The 22,289-nt window shown below is 43.3% G+C and overlaps 1 protein-coding gene and 1 long non-coding RNA gene across 2 annotated transcripts in view; one reads left to right on the plus strand and one right to left on the minus strand.

Annotated features, from left to right (window-relative positions):
• Positions 1-4,249: 4,249 nt before the first annotated feature.
• On the plus strand, positions 4,250-16,747 carry LOC118097509 (uncharacterized). The gene is made up of 3 exons (XR_004694058.2): positions 4,250-4,538; positions 6,924-7,064; positions 16,613-16,747. It is a non-coding gene; the product is annotated as an uncharacterized LOC118097509 (long non-coding RNA).
• SUSD1 (sushi domain containing 1) overlaps positions 15,855-22,289 on the minus strand; it is a 38,694-nt gene continuing 32,259 nt past the window's right edge. Inside the window, exons 15-17 of the mRNA XM_035140393.2 lie at positions 21,622-21,661; positions 19,693-19,786; positions 15,855-16,777 (exon numbers count right to left, since the gene is read on the minus strand). Of these exons, the coding sequence (XP_034996284.1) occupies positions 16,633-16,777; positions 19,693-19,786; positions 21,622-21,661 (279 nt within the window). The 3' untranslated portion in view covers positions 15,855-16,632. The remainder of the gene's footprint in view (positions 16,778-19,692; positions 19,787-21,621; positions 21,662-22,289) is intronic.

A 22,289-nucleotide genomic window follows, 5' to 3' on the forward strand; every position in this document is an offset into this window, starting at 1 on the left:
GGAATGTGTGTTTAAAATGGATAAAATAATTTTTTTATAATAAGTATTTTAGAAGAAGAAATGGATTAAGAAGAAGAGAGTGCTATATTAGTCATTAATAGAAATGTGGAAGGGGGGGAAGGAGGAAGTCAACAGAATAAGAATTATATATGATATTGTTATATAAATATTTTTTCTTCTTTGTTTTTTGTTCTTTATTTTTGCTTCCCTTTTTGTATTCTTTTTTTATATCCCTTTTTTGTACCTTTTATAAAATCAATTAAAATATATTCAAAAAAAAGAAAAGAAAGAAAATATGTATGTTGTTGTGAGCGTCATAATCAGTGGAAGTGCAAAGGAAGTAATGTAATAGCTATCTCTATATGAGAGAGAGAGAGAGGGAGAGAGAGGGAGGGAGGGAGAAATGGACAGATTGGGTTCCATATAGATGTAGCCATTGCCATGACACCTCCAGCCACAGAGCCCTGGGTTGGTGACTGAGAGATGGCTGCTTATGGACTTAAGCTCAACCAGGGCAGTTCATAGTTGAATGGGAATGCAAAGGGAGTTCTACTTGATTAGGCAAATGCTATAGACACTATACCACACTGCCTCTCCCCCATGCAAGGATAGCCTGGGGGCTGAGGGTTCAAAGCCCCCTGCCCCTCATGCTGAGAAGGGAACAGGCAGGAAGCAAACCAATAAATGTGTTATTATTTATTAATATTTTACTGAATGTTCTATTGAATAATTCTGTTTTTTTTTTAAATGAAAGCATCCTTGCAGAACTGAAAACCATTAAAGGCTTTGCTTTGAAAGATGGCAATGTGTCCTACAATGCTCTGTTTGAAGGAGTCTGTTTGAAGGAGTCTGGTTTGAAGATAAAGAAGGGAGAGGGGCAGAAGCCCTAAAGCTGCCCATCAGCAGGTCACCTGCTCAGTTTTCTCCATGGTGATGAGATGTATTGCATTTTTACTTAGATCATAGCAATTATTTCTAAATTTACATCAATGCAACTCAATTAGAATTTGCAAACTTTATTGAAATCTGTGTCCTTGGTTGTTGTTGTTGTTGTTGTTGTTGTTGTGGCGATTCATTTCCTCTCTCGTTTTGGTGATGGGTGAGTGGTTGATCATCCCCTATTACTCTGTTGTTGCTGCTGCCTATCAGAGGTGAAAGGCACTTTGCGTGTGCTCAGAGGAACTGTGATCTTGGGTTCATTTCTGCAGACACTGGTTCCCTTCAGGAAAAAAAGACATTCTTTTAGAGAACCTAAAGGTACTTTGATTAAGGAGCTAATTTTTATATTTTTAAAAGAAGTTCACACCCCTGCTTGTTCAGCCAACAAGGACAGAGTCCTGTGCCCTTTTAACAGAATGATGAGCATGTTTTCCAAAAAGCAGTTGCGAACGAACATCCTGTGAATTCCCCCACTTACTCACCCCCCACTGGCAGAGGAAGAGGGGGGGCGGCGGAGCGTATCGCCCCCAGCAGCGCGATCCTGGGGGGGGTGCCATCATGGTTGCCTCCCCACCCACCACTGCTCACCCCCTGTCAAAAATTCTCCTCTGGCATTGGAATGCAGAGAAAAATGTTTACTGTTCTTTTTACGATCAGAACTATCTTGTCCCAAAATTCTCCCACGTGATTCCAAACCACCAGCAAACTTTTGGGGGGAATTGCTCTTTGGAAAAGCAGTCAGGGTTAGGGCTTTTCCCCCAGGCGGAATTTACCAGAACTCAGTTCCAACCCCTCTCATTTGGCCGCCATTGCCCTTCTAAGAGAATGAGGCAAATGTTCATGGTGAATTCCTCATTTTCTAGTAAAATAGCACTGGTCTCGGTGATAGATTCTCAATCCTCCACTCCCTTAAATAGTGTTTTAAACGGCTTCCTTTGAAACGATCAGATCTATCCTAGTCTGACCAGCATTTCCCAAACTTCTGACCGCTGAAGCACACTTTGTTTCCAAACTAAAAAGTAGGAGGCATGCATTAGTCTTTTAAAAAAATGTTTTCATTTAGCATGTTTGCTAGTAAGGCTGCATACAGATATATATCAGTTCAGCTGTGAGCCCGCTGTGAAAGTATACCCATCACATATCTGATACACGTAAAGCTGTCTTCTGAGGACTGGATTCAGTTGAGCCTGCTCTTTTAGTTTAGAACAGAAAACAAATTTCCACAGCACAGACCTGCTAGCCTTTGTTTCAATCATGAAGCAAATCTATCAGAGCTGTTGTGGATTGGGGGTGACCTTTTTATATCAGTCATGAAACCGCCTCCCCTTCCTATCAGAGTAGATTTCAAGGTTTGAATAAACGGTGGGAAATAAGCTTTTAAAAATGCTGAACAAACCAAAAAGCAGGTAACCTACCCGGAACCTAGTACAGATAAGCACTTTCAATCTCATGTGCTATTGAGGAACAAAAAAAGTTTGTGTTTTGGCGATGGGAGAGATAACTTCTCTGGCAGCATCCCGTTTGTGAATGGCTGAGTCAGACAAGTTTGTCCACCATTCTTGGGATGTTGTCTATATGGATAAAAATCAGGGATGGATATGTGGGGTGCTCTCTGAAGTGTAGGTGGGTTCTCACGAACCAAGACACAGTGATAACAGCAAGAACCTTTATTGAACTAACAAAACTGGACAACAGGGGCAAAGCAACTGCTGATATACATTTCAGAAGGCCTGGGCCACTCTCACTCTCAACGTGATTGGCTGCCTAAACTCCCAAGCTGCAAATCGTGACTCAGAGTTTAAGGGCCAATGGCAGAGGCCCAAATCCTGAAATGTTCTGTGATTGGATATCATGTATCGAATCAGATCACAGGGGCTCAGAATCCTTAGTCCAGACTCAAGCTCAGGCAAACACAGGCCACTGAATAGAAAAAGACTCTCATTCACTAATCCAGCCCATGGCATTTCAGGGTTAGAAGATATACACAGAGTAAAAAGCAGACTAATTGTTCTGAGAAATCTTTTTGCTTGAGTCCATTCCTATCAGGGGGTCATTCCCTGACAGGAATAGATGGATCTGTCAATTTCAAGTTTTTTGTAGAGGGAAGTTTTTAATGTTTGATGTTTTACTGTGTTGGATGTTTTAATTTGTTGGAAGCTGCCCAGAGTGGCTGGGACAACCCGGTCAGATGAGCGACCTATACATTGTTGTTGTTGTCAGTTATTAAATTCAATTTCAAGCATCGGTTTGCATTTTTCTTAATATGTTTAGGGAATTTTCTTAATAATGTTTAGGGAAGCTTTTAATGTTTGATGGATTTCTGTATTTTAATGTTTTGTTGGAAGCCGCCCAGAGTGGCTGGGGGAACCTGGCCAGATGGGCGGGGTATAAATAAATTATTATTATTATTATTATTATTATTATTATTATTATTATTATTAAACAAATGTGGTGAAGGGAACCTAAGATGGAAGAAATGAGAAAAAGCAAAGAGACTGAAACTGTCCATCGCTGCAGAGGGGTGAGCCCCCTTGAACGAAAGTAGGCTTACTTCTCGGTAAACAAGCACAGGAGTACCCTGAAGAATGATTGTGTGCCAGAAGAAAACAAGCAAATGTGACTTTTTTAAAAGCTTTGTTTCTCTCAGGAGTTTCCAGAATAGGCACGCTTGATAAAACAGTGCAGCAAAAGATTTGGGCAGCATAGGACTACATGTAACACGTAAATCGATATATGCAGTACAAGCATGTGCATGTTTACTCAGAAGTAAATCCAGTTGAATTCAGTGGGGCTTGCTCCTTAGAACAGGCCCTTCCTCAAACTTGGCCCCCCAGATGTTTTGAGACTACAGTTCCCATCATCCCTGACCACTGGTCCTGCTAGCTAGGGATCATGGGAGTTGTAGGCCAAAAACGTCTGGAGGGCCGAGTCTGAGGAAGCTTGCCTTGGAACGTATGTTTAAGACTGTGGCCCTGTTTACTTCGACCGAGTTCCAGCACTCAGCTTGGTTTTCTATCCCTCTGATGTGTGGTTGTGTGCATAATACATGTCCAAGCATAAGTAGAAACATAAATGCACACCCTCTGCGTGGGAAGCCTTGTAGACCAAAGCATAGAAGCTATATATGAGGTACTCGTGACCTTCGTTCCAACAGAGCATGGGAAGATTTGTTTTAAGGGCGGTGCTTTCCAAAGTCTGTAAAAAAGAGTAATGGTTGGCGATTAAAAGCATATCGGAGCCACATCAACATCTCAAGGCTGCTGAATACCCAGAGTGACTCATACCTCATCATGTGCTCAATGCGGTCATTCTTTCAACTTCCCCTCTCCGGGTTGGTTATGATTTTTACTATTGCTCTCAGTCAACAACCACATAAGGGAAGCAACGGTTAATGGCAGAACAGTGTGAGGGTGTGAGAAAGCCTCATCCTGCCTTCCACATTTCTCATTTCTAGGGCAGAGATAGGGAACCCACATCTCTGAATCGGTTGTTGGGCTCCAACTCCCATCAGCCCCACCCAGAATGGACAGTATTAGGAATGCCGGGAATTGTAGTCAAGCAACATTTGGAGGGCCACAGGATCCCTATCTTTGCCATAGGTAATCAAACTACTCTGTGAATTCTGCCTTTACTAGCCATATTGCTGGATAACTTATGCTAATATGTTTGTTTCCATATGAACTGACCCAGACCCTCTGCTTGCCATCGGAGGCCCTTCTCTATGTACCCGCTTCCCAAGAGGTTTGGAGGGTGACAACATGAGAATGGGCCTTTTCTGTGGTGGCTCCCCGTCTGTGGAATGCTTTCTCCAGAGAGGCTTAAATAATCTATGGCCTGTTAATGTTGTGGGGCAGGAGACTATTATTATGACTATTTTTATTAGTATGCTGTCTACTACTATGCTTCGTTTTATGTGTTTTATAATTAAGCTCTGTAAAATGTTTGAAAATGTTGTACGCTGCCCTGAGATATTTTGATAAAGGGTAGTATATAAATCAAATAAATAATAACAATAGCAATCATTCCATAGCTGCCAAGTCTCCCGTTGAAAAATCCGGGATCAGCAGCAGCGCAGCACCAGAAGTCGCTTCTACACATGTCTGGACATGCGTAGAAGCAACTTCCGGTGCCGCTCTGCCTGATTTCCGGTGCCCAGACATGGGCAGAGCAGCACCTGAAATACCCTGGCAGGTAGGAAATCGGGGGATTTACGGAATTATTTTTCTATTCGGGATAACAGCGGGAAACAGATTAAAATCCGGGGGTTTCTCGCGAAAAACAGGGCATGTAATGATGGTTTCAAGGGCAGGAGGCGCACGAAATACAATACCCAACAGAGCTGCATGTCTTTTCCAAACATTTGCTGGATGGTTGGGGGCAAACCAAAAGCTTAGCAAAAATAAACATAGAGGAAAGATGGTTTCTCCCCAAATTTTGGGGTGGGGATTACCGTTTTCTTACCCTTACAAGGTAGAGAAGACTTTTCTGCCTTTATTGCTTTTCAAACTTAAAGTTCTCTACTGCTCAGGAGCTGCACTTTACGCAATATTTTAGATTATGGATCACTGAAAAGATCTCTTTCCCCACCACCCACCCCATATGTAAAATAAATAAATAATCACATACAGCTTCCCAGCTGGGTTGAAATGAAATGTAAGTACCTATGTACTATCAACTGGATGGATGTAGAATCAGAGAAGGGAAGCTGGCATTCTGTCAGCCTAATAAATATATTTGGATGCAACTCTCCCGCAGCTGGAGCCTGTGATAAGAAAATGCTTAACAATACATGTCAGTTGCTTTGTCAATGTGTCTGCCCAAAATCAGCTCTACGCAGGGCTGCACCAAAAGGTTTACTTTGGCCCTGTGCCAATGTGTGTTGCAAATCCCAGAATAATTTTTGGAGTAACTTAAAGGTAAAGGGACCCCTGACCCTTAGGTCCAGTCGTGGACCACTCTGGGGTTGCGGCGCTAATCCCCCTTTATTGGCCGAACATGTGGCCAGCATGACTAAGCTGCTTCTGGTGAACCAGAGCAGCACATGGAAACGCTGTTTAGCTTTGCACCAGAGCGGTACCTATTTATCTACTTGCACTTTGACGTGCTTTCAAACTGCTAGATGGGCAGGAGCTGGGACTGAGCAATGGGAGCTCACCCCATTGTGGGGATTCAAACCGCCAACCTTCTGATCAGCAAGCCCTAGCTCAGTGGTTTAACCCACAGCGCCACCCGTGTCCCTAGGAGTAACTTACTTTGACTCAAAAACCAGTCTAAGAAGCTAGAAGAGGCCAGAGGTTTCACTGTAGGAGAGTTTGAAGTCTGGGTCAATATCTTTTTATGCAATACATAAGCATTGCTTGGGAGGGGTGTTCTGAACTCACCCTCCAGCCCTGGAGGCCAGTGCAAAAGGGTGTGCCTTGGCTTGACACTGAGATGTATACAATGATGAAGCTAGGGAGCGTGAACCTGGGGGCCACTGTAGAAAGGGCCCTGTCATTCGCTGCCAACACACTAGCTTCACGGAGGAACACAACTGCCAGCAAACCCCCCCCCAAAAAAGTGAGCATAAAAATGTGTATAGTCATGAAAGCCACAAACAAAGCATTAGTCTACTGGAAATACCACTGCAAAAAATATTATTAGGGGAAACTGCAAGGAAACATGTATATTAAGACAAATTCTCATAAAAATGTTGATGCATTTTCATGGGAAATATATATATAAATATATATAATTGCAAACTGGTGAGAAAATGTGGGGAACTGAATTTAAAAGTGGAAAAACTGAAATAAATTGAAATTCTGAGATTTGCCCTATCAATTTAGTAGATAGCCTGGGTCTTTATAAGTCATAGGGTTTTTTTGTTTGTTTTTTACAAACTGATCATAGCTTTAACTTTAAAAAGTGCTCCCCCTTCTTTGTCAACAAATCATCCTACACTGAGAGAGGAAATTAGATGACAAGGACACTGAATGTTCCAACAGGTAAAAAAACCGGATGGCTGCATTAGAGTAACAGCAGCAGTACCGTGATAAACCTCAGTGACCCAGTGGAATGGACATATTTTCTGTGGAGTGAATATCAAAAAACAACAACAAAACAACTTGCATCTTTCGCCAAGAAAGGTATTTGATTTATACTTTTTGAACAACTCTGATAGAGACAATTTAAAAAAATAAATACTGGCAGAAAGCATTTATTCAGGGTCCTTTTTTATAGAAACAAGAATACATTTCTCTTTTAAAGCCAAAATAAAACAAAAGCCTTTCCCATGAGGACTTGGGGTTGTGGGCAATTAATTCCTACTCAGAGTAGGCCCGCTGAAATTAACGAACCTGAATTAGCCATGTCCATTAACTTCAGTGGGTCTACTCAGGGTAAGTGTTTGTTTCGTTCTGGACCGGAGTTTAGCTGGTTTTGTTTGTTCAGGATATAGCAATGTCTGCTTTTACAGCCTTTCTTGGAAACCCTCCATTTCTTCCTCAGGGTCTTCATGTTCCTTCTTCTTGTGAAGCCCCCCCCCCCACTGAATCCAGATGAGGCCCCTCCCTGCTACTCAACACATGGAAAGTTGATTTTTTTCCCCCAAAAGGAACTAGTTCTAGTTCTAGATCAAGCTCAAAAATAAACCAGTTTCACTTCCAAGTTTATCCTTTTACAAAACCAACTAGTTCGGTTCCAGTTCATCCAAATGAACTTTTCAGTTCATCAAAAGTTCATCCTCTGCAAACAACCACCCAGCATTCCGAATGTTAAAGACCCTTAAGCTTCCTGCCCAGAAATGTAGTTTCCTTGAGTAGAAGGAATGATCACTATAAATCTGTAGGGTAGTTTTCTCTCACACTCGTTATCAGATTTCCACATTACCCCAAGGGTAACCCAAGAAAAGAAGTCAGAATGGAGTCTTTGAAGGATTTTTTATTTGTTTGTTTGTTTGGTTTTACAAATTAAAATTTACACTCATACCACACATCCTAATCACAAAAACAAAAGATTCCCACGAATCTTTGGACTTCCCTCTGTGGGTTCCCTTGTTAATCCTTATATGTTGCATCTTTTATAATAGTCCTTTTTTATATAAAAAAAACAAACCCTCCATTATATCCATAGTTCTTGTTACATTACAAGTGTTTTTTAAGACCTGCTAATGAAGTGAGAGCTGGACCATAAAGAAGGCTGATTGCCGAAGAATTGACGGTTTTGAATTATGGTGCTGAAGGAGACTCTTGAGAGTCCCGTGGACTGCAAGAAGATCCAACCGATCCATTCTGAAGGAAATCAGCCCTGAGTGCTCACTGGAAGGACAGATCCTGAAGCTGAGGCTCCAATACTTTGGCCACCTCATGAGAAGAGAAGACTCCCTGGAAAAGACCCTGGTGTTGGGAAAGATTGAGGGCACAAGGAGAAGAGTAGACACAGGACAAGATGGTTGGACAGTGTTTTCGAAGCCACCAACATGAGTCTGATCAAACTGCGGGAGGCAGTGGAAGACAGGAGTGCCTGGCGTGCTCTGGTCTATGGGGTCACGAAGAGTCGGACATGACTAAACGACTAAACAACAACAACAATGTTTTTAATTGTTTACAGTGGTCTCCAAGATAAACTATAAACTTCTCCCACTCCTTATCAAAATTTTGGTCCTCCTGGTTTTTGATCTTTCCAGTCATTATTGACATTTCGGCAGAATCCATCAACTTAGTCTGCCATTCTTCTCTGGTAGAGACCTTGTCTTTCTTCCGTCTCTGGGCTAGAAGCATCCATACAGCTGTTGTTGCAGACATACTGCTCCCTTGGTATTTCTGCACCTAAAATTCCTAATAGAAAAGCTTCTGGTTTTTTTAAAAATATTTTTAACAAAAGTTATTTCAAACTTTTTTAAAAAAATTCATTATTTGAAGGTAAATCGTACACAGATTTCAGACTGAAAAGCGCTAACTGTGCAAAACGAAAAATAATTTTATACGTTGTGTGTCTTTGATCGGCCATACCAACTGGAGCTGATGGGAGTTTCCTGGAGGACCACAGTCTCTCCAACGCTGCCCAAGGGTGTTTCAGATACTCCTGTTGTGGCTCCTCCATCGCATCATATCCCAGTGTTAACAAGCAGCAGCTCTAGCACTGTCTGTCTAACGTGCAGTGGAGTTTAGCTCCTCTTCATTTGCAAGCAAAACTTTGACAAAGAGCCCAACCAATGGCTGCTTTGAAGTCCAGATTCTGTTTGAAGAAACCTGAGCATCGATACATCTACTTTAAGGATTGCTACCACCCCCAGCTCTCCTAACAAGAAACCTAGATCTTTTGGCAGGTTCACCACAGGTAGGCTATTCTAATGTGCTGATGCAATTTCCCCCAGTGTGGAACTGCAGTGATGATTTCAGATACTGAAGTTTTATATAATGTAAGAATCCCGCCAGGAAGAAAGAGGGCAGCCCCATACCACACCCGGCTGCTAATATGATTCTGTGGTTTTATCGTGATTTAATTGTATTGGTTTTTAAATTATATGCCACCCATTGTGTCCTGTTACTGAGGGGCTAACTACTGAGGGGCTAACTAACTAAATATTACGTGAATATTATCACATAAGCAGAAACTATGTATATGATCTGTTTAAGCTTTTGGGGGGCTTATCCTGCTTTTGATCTCTGCGTTTCTTCCTGGTGGCAAAGCTTCCTAAGTAGAACCAAGGAGCCTTTTAACAGTGTGACTCTCTCAAATATCCCAGTGTGACTCTCAAATCTGTCAGAGCAATGTTATAAGACTTTGGAATGTGTGTCACATGCTAATCAGTCCCAAGAAAAAGGGGAAAGGGAAAAGAGGAAAAAAAAACCTCTCACTCACTGCAACCAATTATTGTCGGGAGTGATTTCAAGGGCTTGAAAAAAACTAACATGAAAACCCAGCCAAGAAAGAAGAGACTTTGAAAATAAACATCACATTCCCGTGATGAAGCCAGAGCAGAAAGGAGGTTCTTATTGCAGCCGCAGACAAGAAGTATTTCTCATTCACATGGTAAAGCACTGAAGCATTACTTGTTAAAGGACACGGGACTTGTCATCCCAGGCTGTGTGGGGAACTTTCGTTCAACAACAGTGAGAAGCAGGTTAATATTCTACCATTTCAGTCTGACCCATGCCCAGATTTTGCAATAAGATTGTCATTGCGCAGCTAACGCATCCCAGAGATTCTGCTGGGAAAGTGAGCATGCTTGCATGAGAGCAAAGCTTTTATGTAATGCTTTTGAGGGATTGTTCCTCTGAAATATTTCTTCACTGTCTTGGTGTTAGAGCTCAGCACCATCAGGTAGTTGCCAGTGGCCCATTCTCACAACCGGACGCCTTCATCTGCCCCAACTGCAACAAAACATGTCTCTCCTGCATTGGTCTCTACAGCTACAGCAAGAGCAGTATCTCTCTAATGGTTTGACTTCACCCCCAAAAGTTGGACTCTTCCATTGTCTCCCGAGGCAGATAGATGCCAACCAATGAGAAATTAGCACTAAAATGCTGGTGAATTTTCATGAGAACCTTTTGGGGTAGGGGAAGAACCAACTGAGGTGGAACTGATTGGAAGAATAAGAAACCAAAACGGACAGATTCAGTCACCCATCCCTAGGCACAGGTGGCTGGGGAGAAAGTCTGGTCAGATTCCCAGAGGAAGCTTGGTTTATGTCTTGCCACTTGCTCAGTGTGGGAGACATGATCTGACCTACAGTGTAAATGAGAACCTGGCAATGCTCTCATGTAGAGCTAAAGCACAGCTGCCGGGGCATACATCGGAAGACTGTCCAAGTATCCTTGCTGGCAAAACAAAACATAAAGGCAGTGGTGTCTGCTGCACCCAGTACTGAGATAAAGACAGCAGTGACCTCATTCCCTTAACTCAGCGTTGGACCGATGAGTCTGTAGCATCCCGGCACGTCCCCTGTGGCTCAGAACATGTGTCAGAACAGAACAAGGAGAGATCACGGCTCCGGCCTTCTGCGTTTCATTGCTTCAGAGTATACTATAGCAAACAATGTCCCAGATTTCGTAATGGAATATTAAGAGATAATTGGTGACAGGATAGAAAGTAGTAAGAGAGAAATATCGCCATGTCGAGAGACACACGGGGTCCTCTGTGTTCACTTAATGCAGTTCTTGTCATTTCATCTCACAAGAGAATAAAGCTTTTAATAATAATAATAATAATAATAATAATAATAATAATAATAATAATATTTTTTTTATTTGTATCCTGCCCTCCCCAGCTGAGGCTGGGCTCAGAGTGGCTAACATCATTTAAAAATCCATTTTTAGAGAGAATCAAATCAATGAGGCAGTCCAGTGGTTGCACGCCTCCCAATTTTTTCTCTTTAAAACATCTGATATGGTGTGTTCATCCACCCACAACCCAAGTGGCTAGCGATTGTGGCTGGCTGGCTTCTGAAGCAGTCCGTTGATCCCACCTACCAGGATCAGTCCAGGTGAGCAAGGCAGATTCCTCCCCCATCCCTTTTTGCTACACCCACTTTTGGGCCCTGCCCTCTGGCAGCCCGTAGCCCCATAGGGGTTACAATGGGGCAATGCTGGAAAATGTTATCCATCTCTAAGCTCACCAAAGGACAAAGGGCAAGTGACTTTGGCACTGCTGATTCAGTCACTGGCTGACTCACTTCCACGCAGATCAAGGAGTAGCAACAGAGGCTCTGTCCAATCAATACCCCTCCTCTTTCAGATCGTGTTTCCTTGAGGTCTATAAGAGAAAGTCCTTGTTGCGGTTCACAGTGGAGTGATTTGAGCTGTTATACCTTGGCTCTTGTGAGTGTGTGGTGTTAAGATAAATAATAGGGAGGGCATCTTTATTATCAGGCTATGCTGGAAGTCTGATAAGAAGCAGCTGTGCTTTAGCAATCATGCAATGCCGGAGTTTTATACTATTGGTTCGCCAGAAGCGGATTAGTAATGTTGGTCACATGACCGGGAAGCTATACGCCGGCTCCCACGACCAATAAAGCGAGATGAGTGCCGCAACCCCAGAGTCGTCCGCGACTGGATTTAACAGTCAGGCGTCCCTTTACCTTTACCTTTTTACCTAACACACTAGTCTTTAACCTCTTCAGACCTCTTTCAACCCAAAGAGACATTTGGAGAATCTTTCTTTCTTTCTTTCTTTCTTTCTTTCTTTCTTTCTTTCTTTCTTTCTTTCTTTCTTTCTTTCTTGTATTTATATGGTGCTATTTGGAAGCCGTGACACAGGTGGCGCTGTGGTCTAAACCACAGAGCCTAGTGCTTGCTGATCAGAAGGTCAGCGATTCAAATCCCCGCGACGGGGTGAGCTCCCGTTGTTCAGTCCCTGCTCCTGCCCACCTAGCAGTGTAAAAGCATGTCAAAGTGCAAGTGCGCTGCTCTGGTTCACCAGAAGCGGCTTTGTCATGCTGGCCACATGACCTGGAAGCTGTCTGCGGACAAATGTCGGCTCCCTCGGCCTAAAGAGTGAGATGAACACTGCAACCCCAAAGTCGTTCGCAACTGGACCTAATGGTCAGGGGTACCTTATCTGGAAGACAATAATGGGGGGGGGACTACAATTCCCATCATTCCTGTCTGCTGGTCCTGCTAGCCAGGGATGATAGGAGTTTTAGTCCATAAACAGCTGGGAACCCAAGTTTGGGAAACCCTGCTCTACACAAACCAGTTCATAACCTATGGTTTGCAGTTGTCTTGCAACCAGAATCAGCACTCTGGGTCTAGCCATTATTTCAGTTTCCCACAATGCTCTGGAATGATGCTACATCCTGGGTATTGTGGGAAATTAAAATGGCAGCTAGACTCAGCCACATGGCACGGCTCAGATAATTATACCAGGATTATTATTATTTAAAGGGGGTGGGAGTTTCATCAGCAGTGGGCCCCATAGGGTGTTGGGGCTGCCCCCAGATGCCCAGTGTTGGTGGTGACCCTCTGAGCAATGCATTGCTAGAATAGCCCTCCATATTCCAATGCTTAGCCTTGCCCCATGTTGTTTCTTGACTTCTGCTAACTCACATCTCAGTTTGCTTCTCTGTGTGTCGCTACACACACACACACACACACACACACACACACACACACACACACTCCTGCCCCCTCCATTGAGCTGGTATGGTGGTACATAACCTTCCTGTAATTCTGATGGATCTTCCATTCAAAACACCTAAGAAATACCTCTATATCTACCGTAGGAGCTATGCATCACTTAACAAGCCCATAAAATGATCTCAACTGACCATTCAATATTCTTAACAAGCTGTTTCCTGAATAAATAAATAACCAGCTAACTTCTGTCACAATAGCATGCCTCTTTGGCACTGGCCAAAAGAAACAGATTTGTACACATTTCGCAAACTACTTTTAAATTGCAGTTTTGCAGTAGTTACCCCTAATCCTGAAAAACAATCCCTCATCTGTGGAAGCCTCTGAACTGAACTGAATCTGTTGATCTTTAAACAGATTTTCAGCAATTGCTGAACAGAGACAAATGCCCCTACATTTGGGTTACAAAACATAATAACTCAAAACAGGTTCAACTTGAAATAGCTCCTGGAACAAACCACCAAGGATTGTTGGGGCCAGTGTGGCATCCTTAAGGATTTCTTAAGCTAAAATATGAGACTCTTCTGTGCAAAGGACACCCATTGTCATCAGAGGTCTCCTGATGAAGCTTGAAAACCCTTCTTAAAACCGCAAGGTCATATGACTTCTTTCTTTTAAAAAAACAAACTTAAGGATACACACACCTCTTTGCCATAACAGACGAGATCAGATTCAAACCCTAAAATTGAAAAGCTCAAATCACATTATTAGTGGTGATGAGAAATGCCATCTTTCTCAGTTTAGGCATATAACCAGACCTGTAATCCTATAGGATTACTTCCCTAGGAGTAAGTTCAATGGAGCCTTTCCTCAAAGAAGATATGTATTTCTGGAAGGCAAAACAGCTGTCTCTCCCCCCCTCCCCACCCCTTCTCCAAACTTCTGGCTGAGATCCCAACTTTTTATTTCTAGCTTGCCCTAGTGCTCTGTCCCAACAAAGAGAAACAAAGCAGAGCTTATAAAATATATGCAAGCAATTTAACACAGAGGTAAAAATAATGCCATATTTATTCTTAACTGCCAGCTTAAACGACAGGCCCCTCTAGATGGTTTGGCTTTTTCCCAGGTGGACACTGCAACATGCCATTGACACAATAATAGTGGGTGAGTGGTGGATTTATACTGGAATAATGAAGTTATTCCACTTATTAGTTGTTCTGTAACACTTCCTCAGTGTTGCCACATTAGTGTTGCCTGGAGGGGCACTTCTGAAACAGTGCAACAAAAGCAGGACAACCCACAGCTTGTTTGTGGCAGAGATATTTGGGTTTGGACATGACCCGTGACTCCAACCGCACCCCAACCCACATCCCCGCTAAGCCTCATGTCGTTGCTCACTTCCTTCTCCAACCATTTTTGGGTACTTGCCATACCAAAAGGATCCCCATCTGACTTTTCTCTGACTTGTCATGTGCTGCAGTTAAGGGTGTCCTCAAGAAAGCTTCCTTCTGAATCAAACAAGCCACTAGACAGCAACGTAAGAGAAAATGGCTGGATGGACAACAGCCAAGAACTTAATTGGAACAGAGTTCGTTGAGATTTCTTTTCAGGCTGTAGAAGCAGGGTTTGTATCTGCAGCATTAATAGAGTGAAGACAACAATAAGAAGTGTCAACACAGTCCTCAGTTGCCATGTGACAACCCACTGCAGATGTTATAAGAATTTTGAGCACATTAACTTCTGGATCCGTGCTAGAGACAAGCAGGATAAACTGAGGGCAGTTAAGACTGCCATGGCACTGTTTCATTATGCCACAAGCTTGATAGATGGACATAGCTATTTCCATGTGGCCGACCTTGATTCTGAGAAATCATTCCCACTCAGACACAGGGACGTAACACACCTGCAAGGGACAAGTGGGAAGAGACAGGAAGCAGCAGCAGCCTAACATACAACTGTTAAGAGCTGTTCGACAGTGGAATTTGCTGCCAAGGAGTGTCTCCTTCTTTAGAGGTCTTTAAGCGGAGGCTTGACAGCCATCTGTCAGGAATGCTTTGATGGTGTTTCCTGCTTGGCAGGGGGTTGGACTGGATGGCCCTTGTGGTCTCTTCCAACTCTAGGATTCTATGATTCTAACTAGGTCCCTACATAGGGCTTTCTGGCTGAAGAACGGCAGACGAATGTATTTGCGTTCTCCAGATCCAGTAGCACATCGTTCTGGACATGTCCTCACTCTGGCCCTGGCATCCAGCTCTGCCTTGTACATGGGTGAAGTAGGCACTGTTGGTATTCTGGCATCAACAGTCCTGAGCCCTCCTTAAGGAACTTTTTCCAGTGCAAGTAGGGTGGCAATTGGATGCTTGGCAGAGCATCTCTAATCCGCCAGCTTAGGCACAATGCTGTACTACAACCTGCAGCATTCAAAGTGGTGGTGGTGGGGGTTTGGCAGTGATGGAGGAGAAACAATATAGGAGAGATGGGGCATCTGAAAGCTTAGTCCCTCTCACTTGAAATGAATGTTGCTCCAAGTTTCAGTACCACGAAAGTCTGCTTGCAAACATATGCTTGCAATTTAGAGCAGGGCAATGGCAGGTAGATACAGGGTTAAATCTGGAGTGTGGAACCAATGGCTCTACAAATGTTTATGAATTAAAAAATATTTGCAATCTGTTGTGTTATTTAAAATATATCAAAGTGGTTGGATTCCAGCAACACTTGAAGGGTCCTAGGATTTCCACCCCCAGGTTAAGCGATCCCTCTCTTGCTGATTCTTCCTTCTGAATTGCTCCTGCCCAAAGTGGCATTTCAAATTATTATTTTCTTAATTTATCTTAAGAATGCATTATGTGTTTGTTTGTTTGTTTATCACCTTTCATATAAATTTCAACTAAAAATCGGTTTTAAAACACAAAAGACAACAATTAACAATCCTTTACTTTTACTTTTCTAAAATGGTATGATGAAAACTGTAAGGCTACAGTTCTATATACAGAAATACTGAAACCAAAGCAAGTTTTAAAGCGAAAAAAGACAACAAGGTGAAAAATGAAAGCTTTTCTTCTTTTAATTCCCAAGTGAACAGCATGGCTTTGGAAACATTTTGCCTTGAAGAGGCTTGCAGTGGCAGCAATGTGATCAAAAGCATGTAGCAGTATCTAAAGCACAGAAGAATATTTTATTATTTAAAAAAGCCTCAGACTTAGATGGCTCAGTGCTTTGTGACTGCAGCCTGATGAAACAGACCAGCTCAGCTGAAGCGTGAGATAGTATATCCTTATTCATATATACTTTTTACTGAGGCATGTAAAAGCAACGCTTCCCTTTCTTTTTGGATTGAGAATTTACCTCCCCACCCACCAAAAACGGCCTCAAACAGAGGCTGAGAGTAAGTTACCACCATTGCTAAGGATTTCAAATGAAGATGTGGTTATACAGAAGAACTTTCCCCCCAACACAGTTCAGAAACGAAAAGCAAATGAAGGAAATGAGGGATCAAAACAGAAAATATCCCTTGGCTTCCTAATGTGGAAACAGTAGCTGACATTCTGTGGGTGAATTTGGTGGTTCTAAGCACCCAAGACAGGGACTGCCATTTTAAAAACATGATTCTCTCTTTACAGGTTAGTGGTGGATGCACACATTAGAGAAGAGAGACGGTCTGAAGCATGGGAGAAGAAGGCGATGCGATGTTCTTCCTGGCAATATTGACAGTGGTTGATAAATGTCCAGTATCGTTGGAAAATGCTTTTCTGGGCAGTGAAGATGGAGATATGTGCTGTGTCGTGCTGCATTGTACAGATAAGAAACCACGAAAAGGAGTTGACAGAGGGAGGAAAAACAACAACAGTTAAAGTTTAAATAGTCTACAAAATCTGCATTGAGAAGAATCTGATTCACAGTTGGCCACTTCCCAGAATATACAGTACAGTATCTGGAATTTATCCAGCGCATAATTACCCAACCCTGCAATGGGCCAGGGTTTGTTTAGCCAAGACTCCATGATAAAAAGGTACACATTGTCCTGCAAAACCGGGTATAAATTATATTGCTGAATAGTGCCCTTGAGCAGAAGGCAAAGTTGCAAAGCTTTCCAATTCCCCCCTCCCCATAACTGGCTCCCTAGCAGTCCCCTCACGTTCAACACATCAAGTCAATTCCCTGCGTTTCTAATAAAGGCACGATCCTACCTTCATCTGCTATCATCTTTATTGTTAAATGCCTTCTGCAGTAAAATAAATAAATAAATGCCCACTCCAGATAGTTATCATTCTGAACAAAACTCAGTTGGGAGTTTTAAAATTACATTAGATTTATCATACACTCCAGAGTCAGGAGGGAACAGGTATCAGTGCTTTCCTGGTCAACTACCAATTATGAGCACAAAGGCACTACAGTATTGGGGGGGAAACTTTGCTTTGGGATTTGAATCATGAGAATCTAATTAACTCCCCACCCCCAAAGCGAAAAACCCTCCTCGTTCGCTATTCCCCCTCTCTCCAAATATCTCTCATGCAATTCTGAATGCCAAACATGCGGATTAAATTGACTAGGTCTTCCCAGTTCCTAAGCAAAAATAAGCAGGCCATTTGCCTCTCGGGTGAGACATGGGAACAGAAATAAAGTGTCTACAAACACACCTCTTGGTTGAAAACGTATTTAAAATTACCAAACTGGCAGAGCTAAGTGGCAAAGGGGATTTTATATATTAAACAGAGTTACCTGAGGGCCAGTTACAGAGGGCCAGTTCAGACATAATGGGAGACTATGGATTATGTAAAAGAGCTTGAACAAGAATCAGGATTGCACACTTCCTCCTTAATCTGCCTCCTTTTGAGTGGCCATGAGGATGATATCTGAAGCATTCATTTATTTTAGGGGTTATCCACACTAACTTTTCCCGGGCACAGTCGGCAATTTGAAGCTCTGTGTCTCAGCATCCTTTTTTTTTTTTTTTTATCTGGAGCTTTCCCAGGCTGATGTTTGCTCTGATTGAGCACAAAAGAATGGGTTTTCATGGGGCAAAAAAATAAAAACAACGCTGTTGGGCACATGGACCTGTGCCTGGTAAGAGGGGGGTCAAAAGCTAAGTGTGAATAAGCCCTAAAACAAACCACAGCTCTCCATTATGTCTGAATCCAGGAACTGTTGTTTGTTTAAAACTGTAGATTGTTAAAACAAAACAGGAGCAAATCATGGTTCCGGCTTGTTCTAAGAAAGCACAATTTCAACTTCCCTTTGTATGGACAAAATAAAGGGGAAAGGATTTCTTTAAAAGCAGAAGCTTTTGATATCCTCCTTGTGGCCAAACAAGAAGAGAGAAAGGAGAAACATATGAACCTGAGGATCATCTGTATAGCAGGAAATTGTAGTTCCGCATTATGTCTGAACTGGCCCATATTTTTTTAGCCTTGAAATATGTTTTAAACATGAAACAATTACTGTTTCTCTCCCTTGATCCAAACAACCGGCTCAGTAATAAAGACTGGGGTGGTCTGATACTGTTGCCCGAGTTGTCCTCTAGATGTGGTCGGACTCCAGCTCCCATCAGTTCCAGGGATGAAGGGAGCTGTAAATCCCAAAACATCTGAAGGGCCACAGCTTCACCACATTTTGGTTGTCACTGAAAGGCTCTGCAGATTGCAGGTTTTCCAGCGTGAGATTTCCAACACAGTTCTAAGCTGCATGTTCCATCAGTGCAAGCCTTTCTCGTGCGATGGGAGGTTCCTCCCTCTCCTTTGCCCATGCCCTTCTAAATTTGTTCTAAATTTGTTCCACCAACCCTCTAGAGCCATAGCTGCCAAGTCTCCCGTTTTCCCCAGGAAACCCGTTTTTCCAGCTGTCCCCAGCCGAAAAAATGGATTTTTTTGGTTTTCCCCCGGTTTATTCTGGCGCGGCGGCCATTTTGGAACTAGGCGGAGCATGCTCAGAAGCGACTTTTGATGCTGCTCTGCCCAGTTCCAAAATGGCTGCAGCGTGACTTCTGGTGCGGCAGCCATTTTGGAACTGGGCAAAACAGCATCAAAAGTCACTTCTGAGCATGCTCCGCCCAGTTCCAAAATGGCCACCGCACTACTTCCGGTATGCTACTTCCGGTGGGTCCCTTATTTTTCAGAGAGGAACTTGGCAGGTATGTCTAGAGCAGATTTGGAGACAGCGCAGGGCACACATGGGAAAGTCCTGTTGTGCAAATGGAAGTTCTGCTTGAACAATGGTTTAACTGAATGCCACTCTGAGTCTTTTGACCTGATGGTGCTAGGTGTCTTATGAATAGTGTCACTGACATCACTAGGGAACTCAATGTCTGTCCAAGTTCCCTAGTTCCCAAATTAGTTTTGCAAGATGACGGTGAAAGGCATCAGTTTTGTGTGCATGTGCAGTGCTGCTTTTTTTTTTTTAAGGACACAGATTGCCCAAAACATAATTTGGGGTTGGGGGAGACATCTGAGGGCTGGCACAATGTTGTGGAATGGGAGGCAACTTGCTGGTGGAGCATTCAGCTCCCTCATATGTATGTCTGTAACAAAAGTTTCAAAGAGAGTTCACATTGCAGGCAAAGGTCTCCTGTAACTGCCCTTCATAATTCTACATCTGTCTCTCACTTAGCTTCCAAGAAATTTACTGTGTTGTCCATTCTTTTGTACACAGTTAAGTCTAGTAGACCAGAAGAAAGTTATGAAAGCAAATTCTTTGCACCACATACCATGCCACAGAGAGCAACAGTAACAGGATGGAGCAGAGAGCAGCAACTGACCCCAATAAAACAATAGTCAGACGCTGTGGCGGGGATGATAAATCTGAAAGAAAAGTACATTAAAATTCAAATAGGCGCCCACCAAATGACGCAGTTCAGTCTTGTGATTCACTGTCAGAAGGGACTGGAGTTTACGTACTGTAACAAAGCTCAAATTATGGGTTTCCTGCTCCCCCACCCCCCAGACATCAACCAGACAGTAGCCAGCAGCCAACTGAAGAAATGACACGAACTACATGGAATTGTCTTTCTCAAAAGCAGTTGTGGTGTAGTGGTTAAGAGCAGTAGACTCGTAATCTGGGGAACCAGGTTCGCGTCTCCGCTCCTCCACATGCAGCTGCTGGGTGACCTTGGGCTAGTCACACTCCTCTGAAGTCTCTCAGCCCCACTCACCTCACAAAGTGTTTGTTGTGGGGGAGGAAGGGAAAGGAGAATGTTAGCCACTTTGAGACTCCTTAGGGTAGTGATAAAGTGGGATATCAAATCCAAACTCTCCTCCTCCTCCTCTTCCACTTCCTCCTCCTCTTCCACTTCCTCCTCCTCCTCCTCCTCCTCCTCCTCCTCCTCCTCCTCCTCCTCCTCCTCCTCCTCCTCCTCCTCCTCCTCCTCTTCTTCTTCTTCTTCTTCTTCTTCTTCTTCTTCTTCTTCTTCTTCTTCTTCTTCTTCTTCTTCTTCTTCTTCTTCCCCATGGCTTTCTTATCTCACTCTTCCTTTACAGTAATGTGGTGACCCCCCAGATTTCCCCATTTATTCTGGGGCTTATAGGAATCCCCAGGATGCAGAACAAGCTGGATCATATGACAGATGAATTCAAGCAAAGGTAGATCCTGTTAACTGCATACAATGGTGACCAGCTGACTTCTAAGGTCCAGAGACAGTCCCTGGGACTTCCCACATCCCATCCCAGTGTGCAGGGGAATGCCAGCCAGGGCCGTCATAAGCGGGTCGGGCGCCCGGGCGCCGTGGTGCGCAGATCGCTCTGGTGCCCCCGCCCCGCCCCGTTTCTTCCCGCGGCTGGTGGGCGGGCGCAGCGCGGTTTCCAAGCGGCTTTGCCGTGCAGCGCCCCCCTGCCGACCCGGCGCCCTGCGCCACCCAGCCTATCCCTAGAGCCGGCCCTGATGCCAGCCTGCAATAGCACCCAGCAGAGAGAGAGAGTGGACTTCTTTCCTCTACATTTTGGGAGTTTTGTCACATTCACCGCTCTGCTCTAGACCTTTATCTCTTTAGTTCTGAATTATGATAGTGTAACATATTGTTATAGGTTTAAGAGGGGGAACCCCCCCCCGAACCCTAGAAATTAATAAATTCCAGGGTTTGGATTAATTGGAATAGGGATTAAAATACAGAACGGTGCCAGATAGGGAATTCATTGAATTGCTGGGCTGGCTTATGCAAACCAGCCTGGATGATTGAGTGATGGTCAAATCTATTAACATGACAAAAGGTGTTGATGGGCCATTGGGGAGTGAGATGTTGCCAAGGTTTGAGGGGAAAGAAAAGGGGTTTCTGGGAAGAAAGAGGAAGAAGAGCTGAGATCCATCTTGGACAGGCAGGCTGAAGGTTGCTTGCACTGCGGTTGGCCAGGCTGTAAGATCTGGTCTACCTCCTTGCAGATTGAAGGTGTAAATAGGTGAATAAACCATATTTATGAAAGCCACAGCTGTCTCTACTGTGTCTTCAATTCTGCAAAGGAGCACAGACCCTGCGTGGGTGCCTGGGACCACACGGGCTCTTTCCACCGCTCGGCAGAGGGAGGGAGAAGGCATCCGGCTTTTGTAACAATATAAATTCGTTAAACAACAGCCACATGAATGGCTATTTTCATAACAGGAGCAACTGGAAGTTAGTTGTTGGTTCCTCAGTCAACAGAAAACTTACCTTTAATTTGAGCCCAGACTACACAGGATTGCTTTTTCACCTGAGGGGAGAAAAATAACACAAACTGCATCATTGCTTTCCTAAGGGACAAAGGCTGAAAGATCACACAGATATACTTATTTATTTTGGCATTCATATATCACCAAATTGCCAGGTCTTCTGGACACTTTTGGGAGGGGGGGGAACCCTCACCAATAAACTGCAAATACAAACAAAATCAATACATGCAATTAAATATCAAAACAAAAAGAACACAGCATAAAACCATTGCAATTATACTTTGGGCTGACTAAAGAAAAAAAACTGCCCTGATACAAAGCTTTAATTTCCTGTCCACAGTCAGAAGTGAACACAAAACTTTAAAGAAAACAGCATCTTGAAATTATACAATTTGGAAGAAGACGCCACACAATAACCAACTATTGTTCACTAAATATGCACAACTTGAATTCCGCTGTTAATACTACATGTGCCTCACGGGATCATTTTGCTTTTTTAAGTTTCTATTTTTAATCCTATTTCAACATATAAAAGGATATGTCAATTCATGTGATGAGGATTTCTGAAAGCACTACCTAAGCTTTCTTCATTTGAAAAGGGTGAGCGACTTGAGAAGAATTTGGAAAACCAGACATTCCAATAAATGAAAGTTCTCTTTTCACACAGGG

This window comes from Zootoca vivipara, chromosome 16 (assembly GCF_963506605.1).
Source record: "Zootoca vivipara chromosome 16, rZooViv1.1, whole genome shotgun sequence".
In the NCBI taxonomy this organism is placed as follows: Eukaryota; Metazoa; Chordata; class Lepidosauria; order Squamata; family Lacertidae; genus Zootoca; species Zootoca vivipara.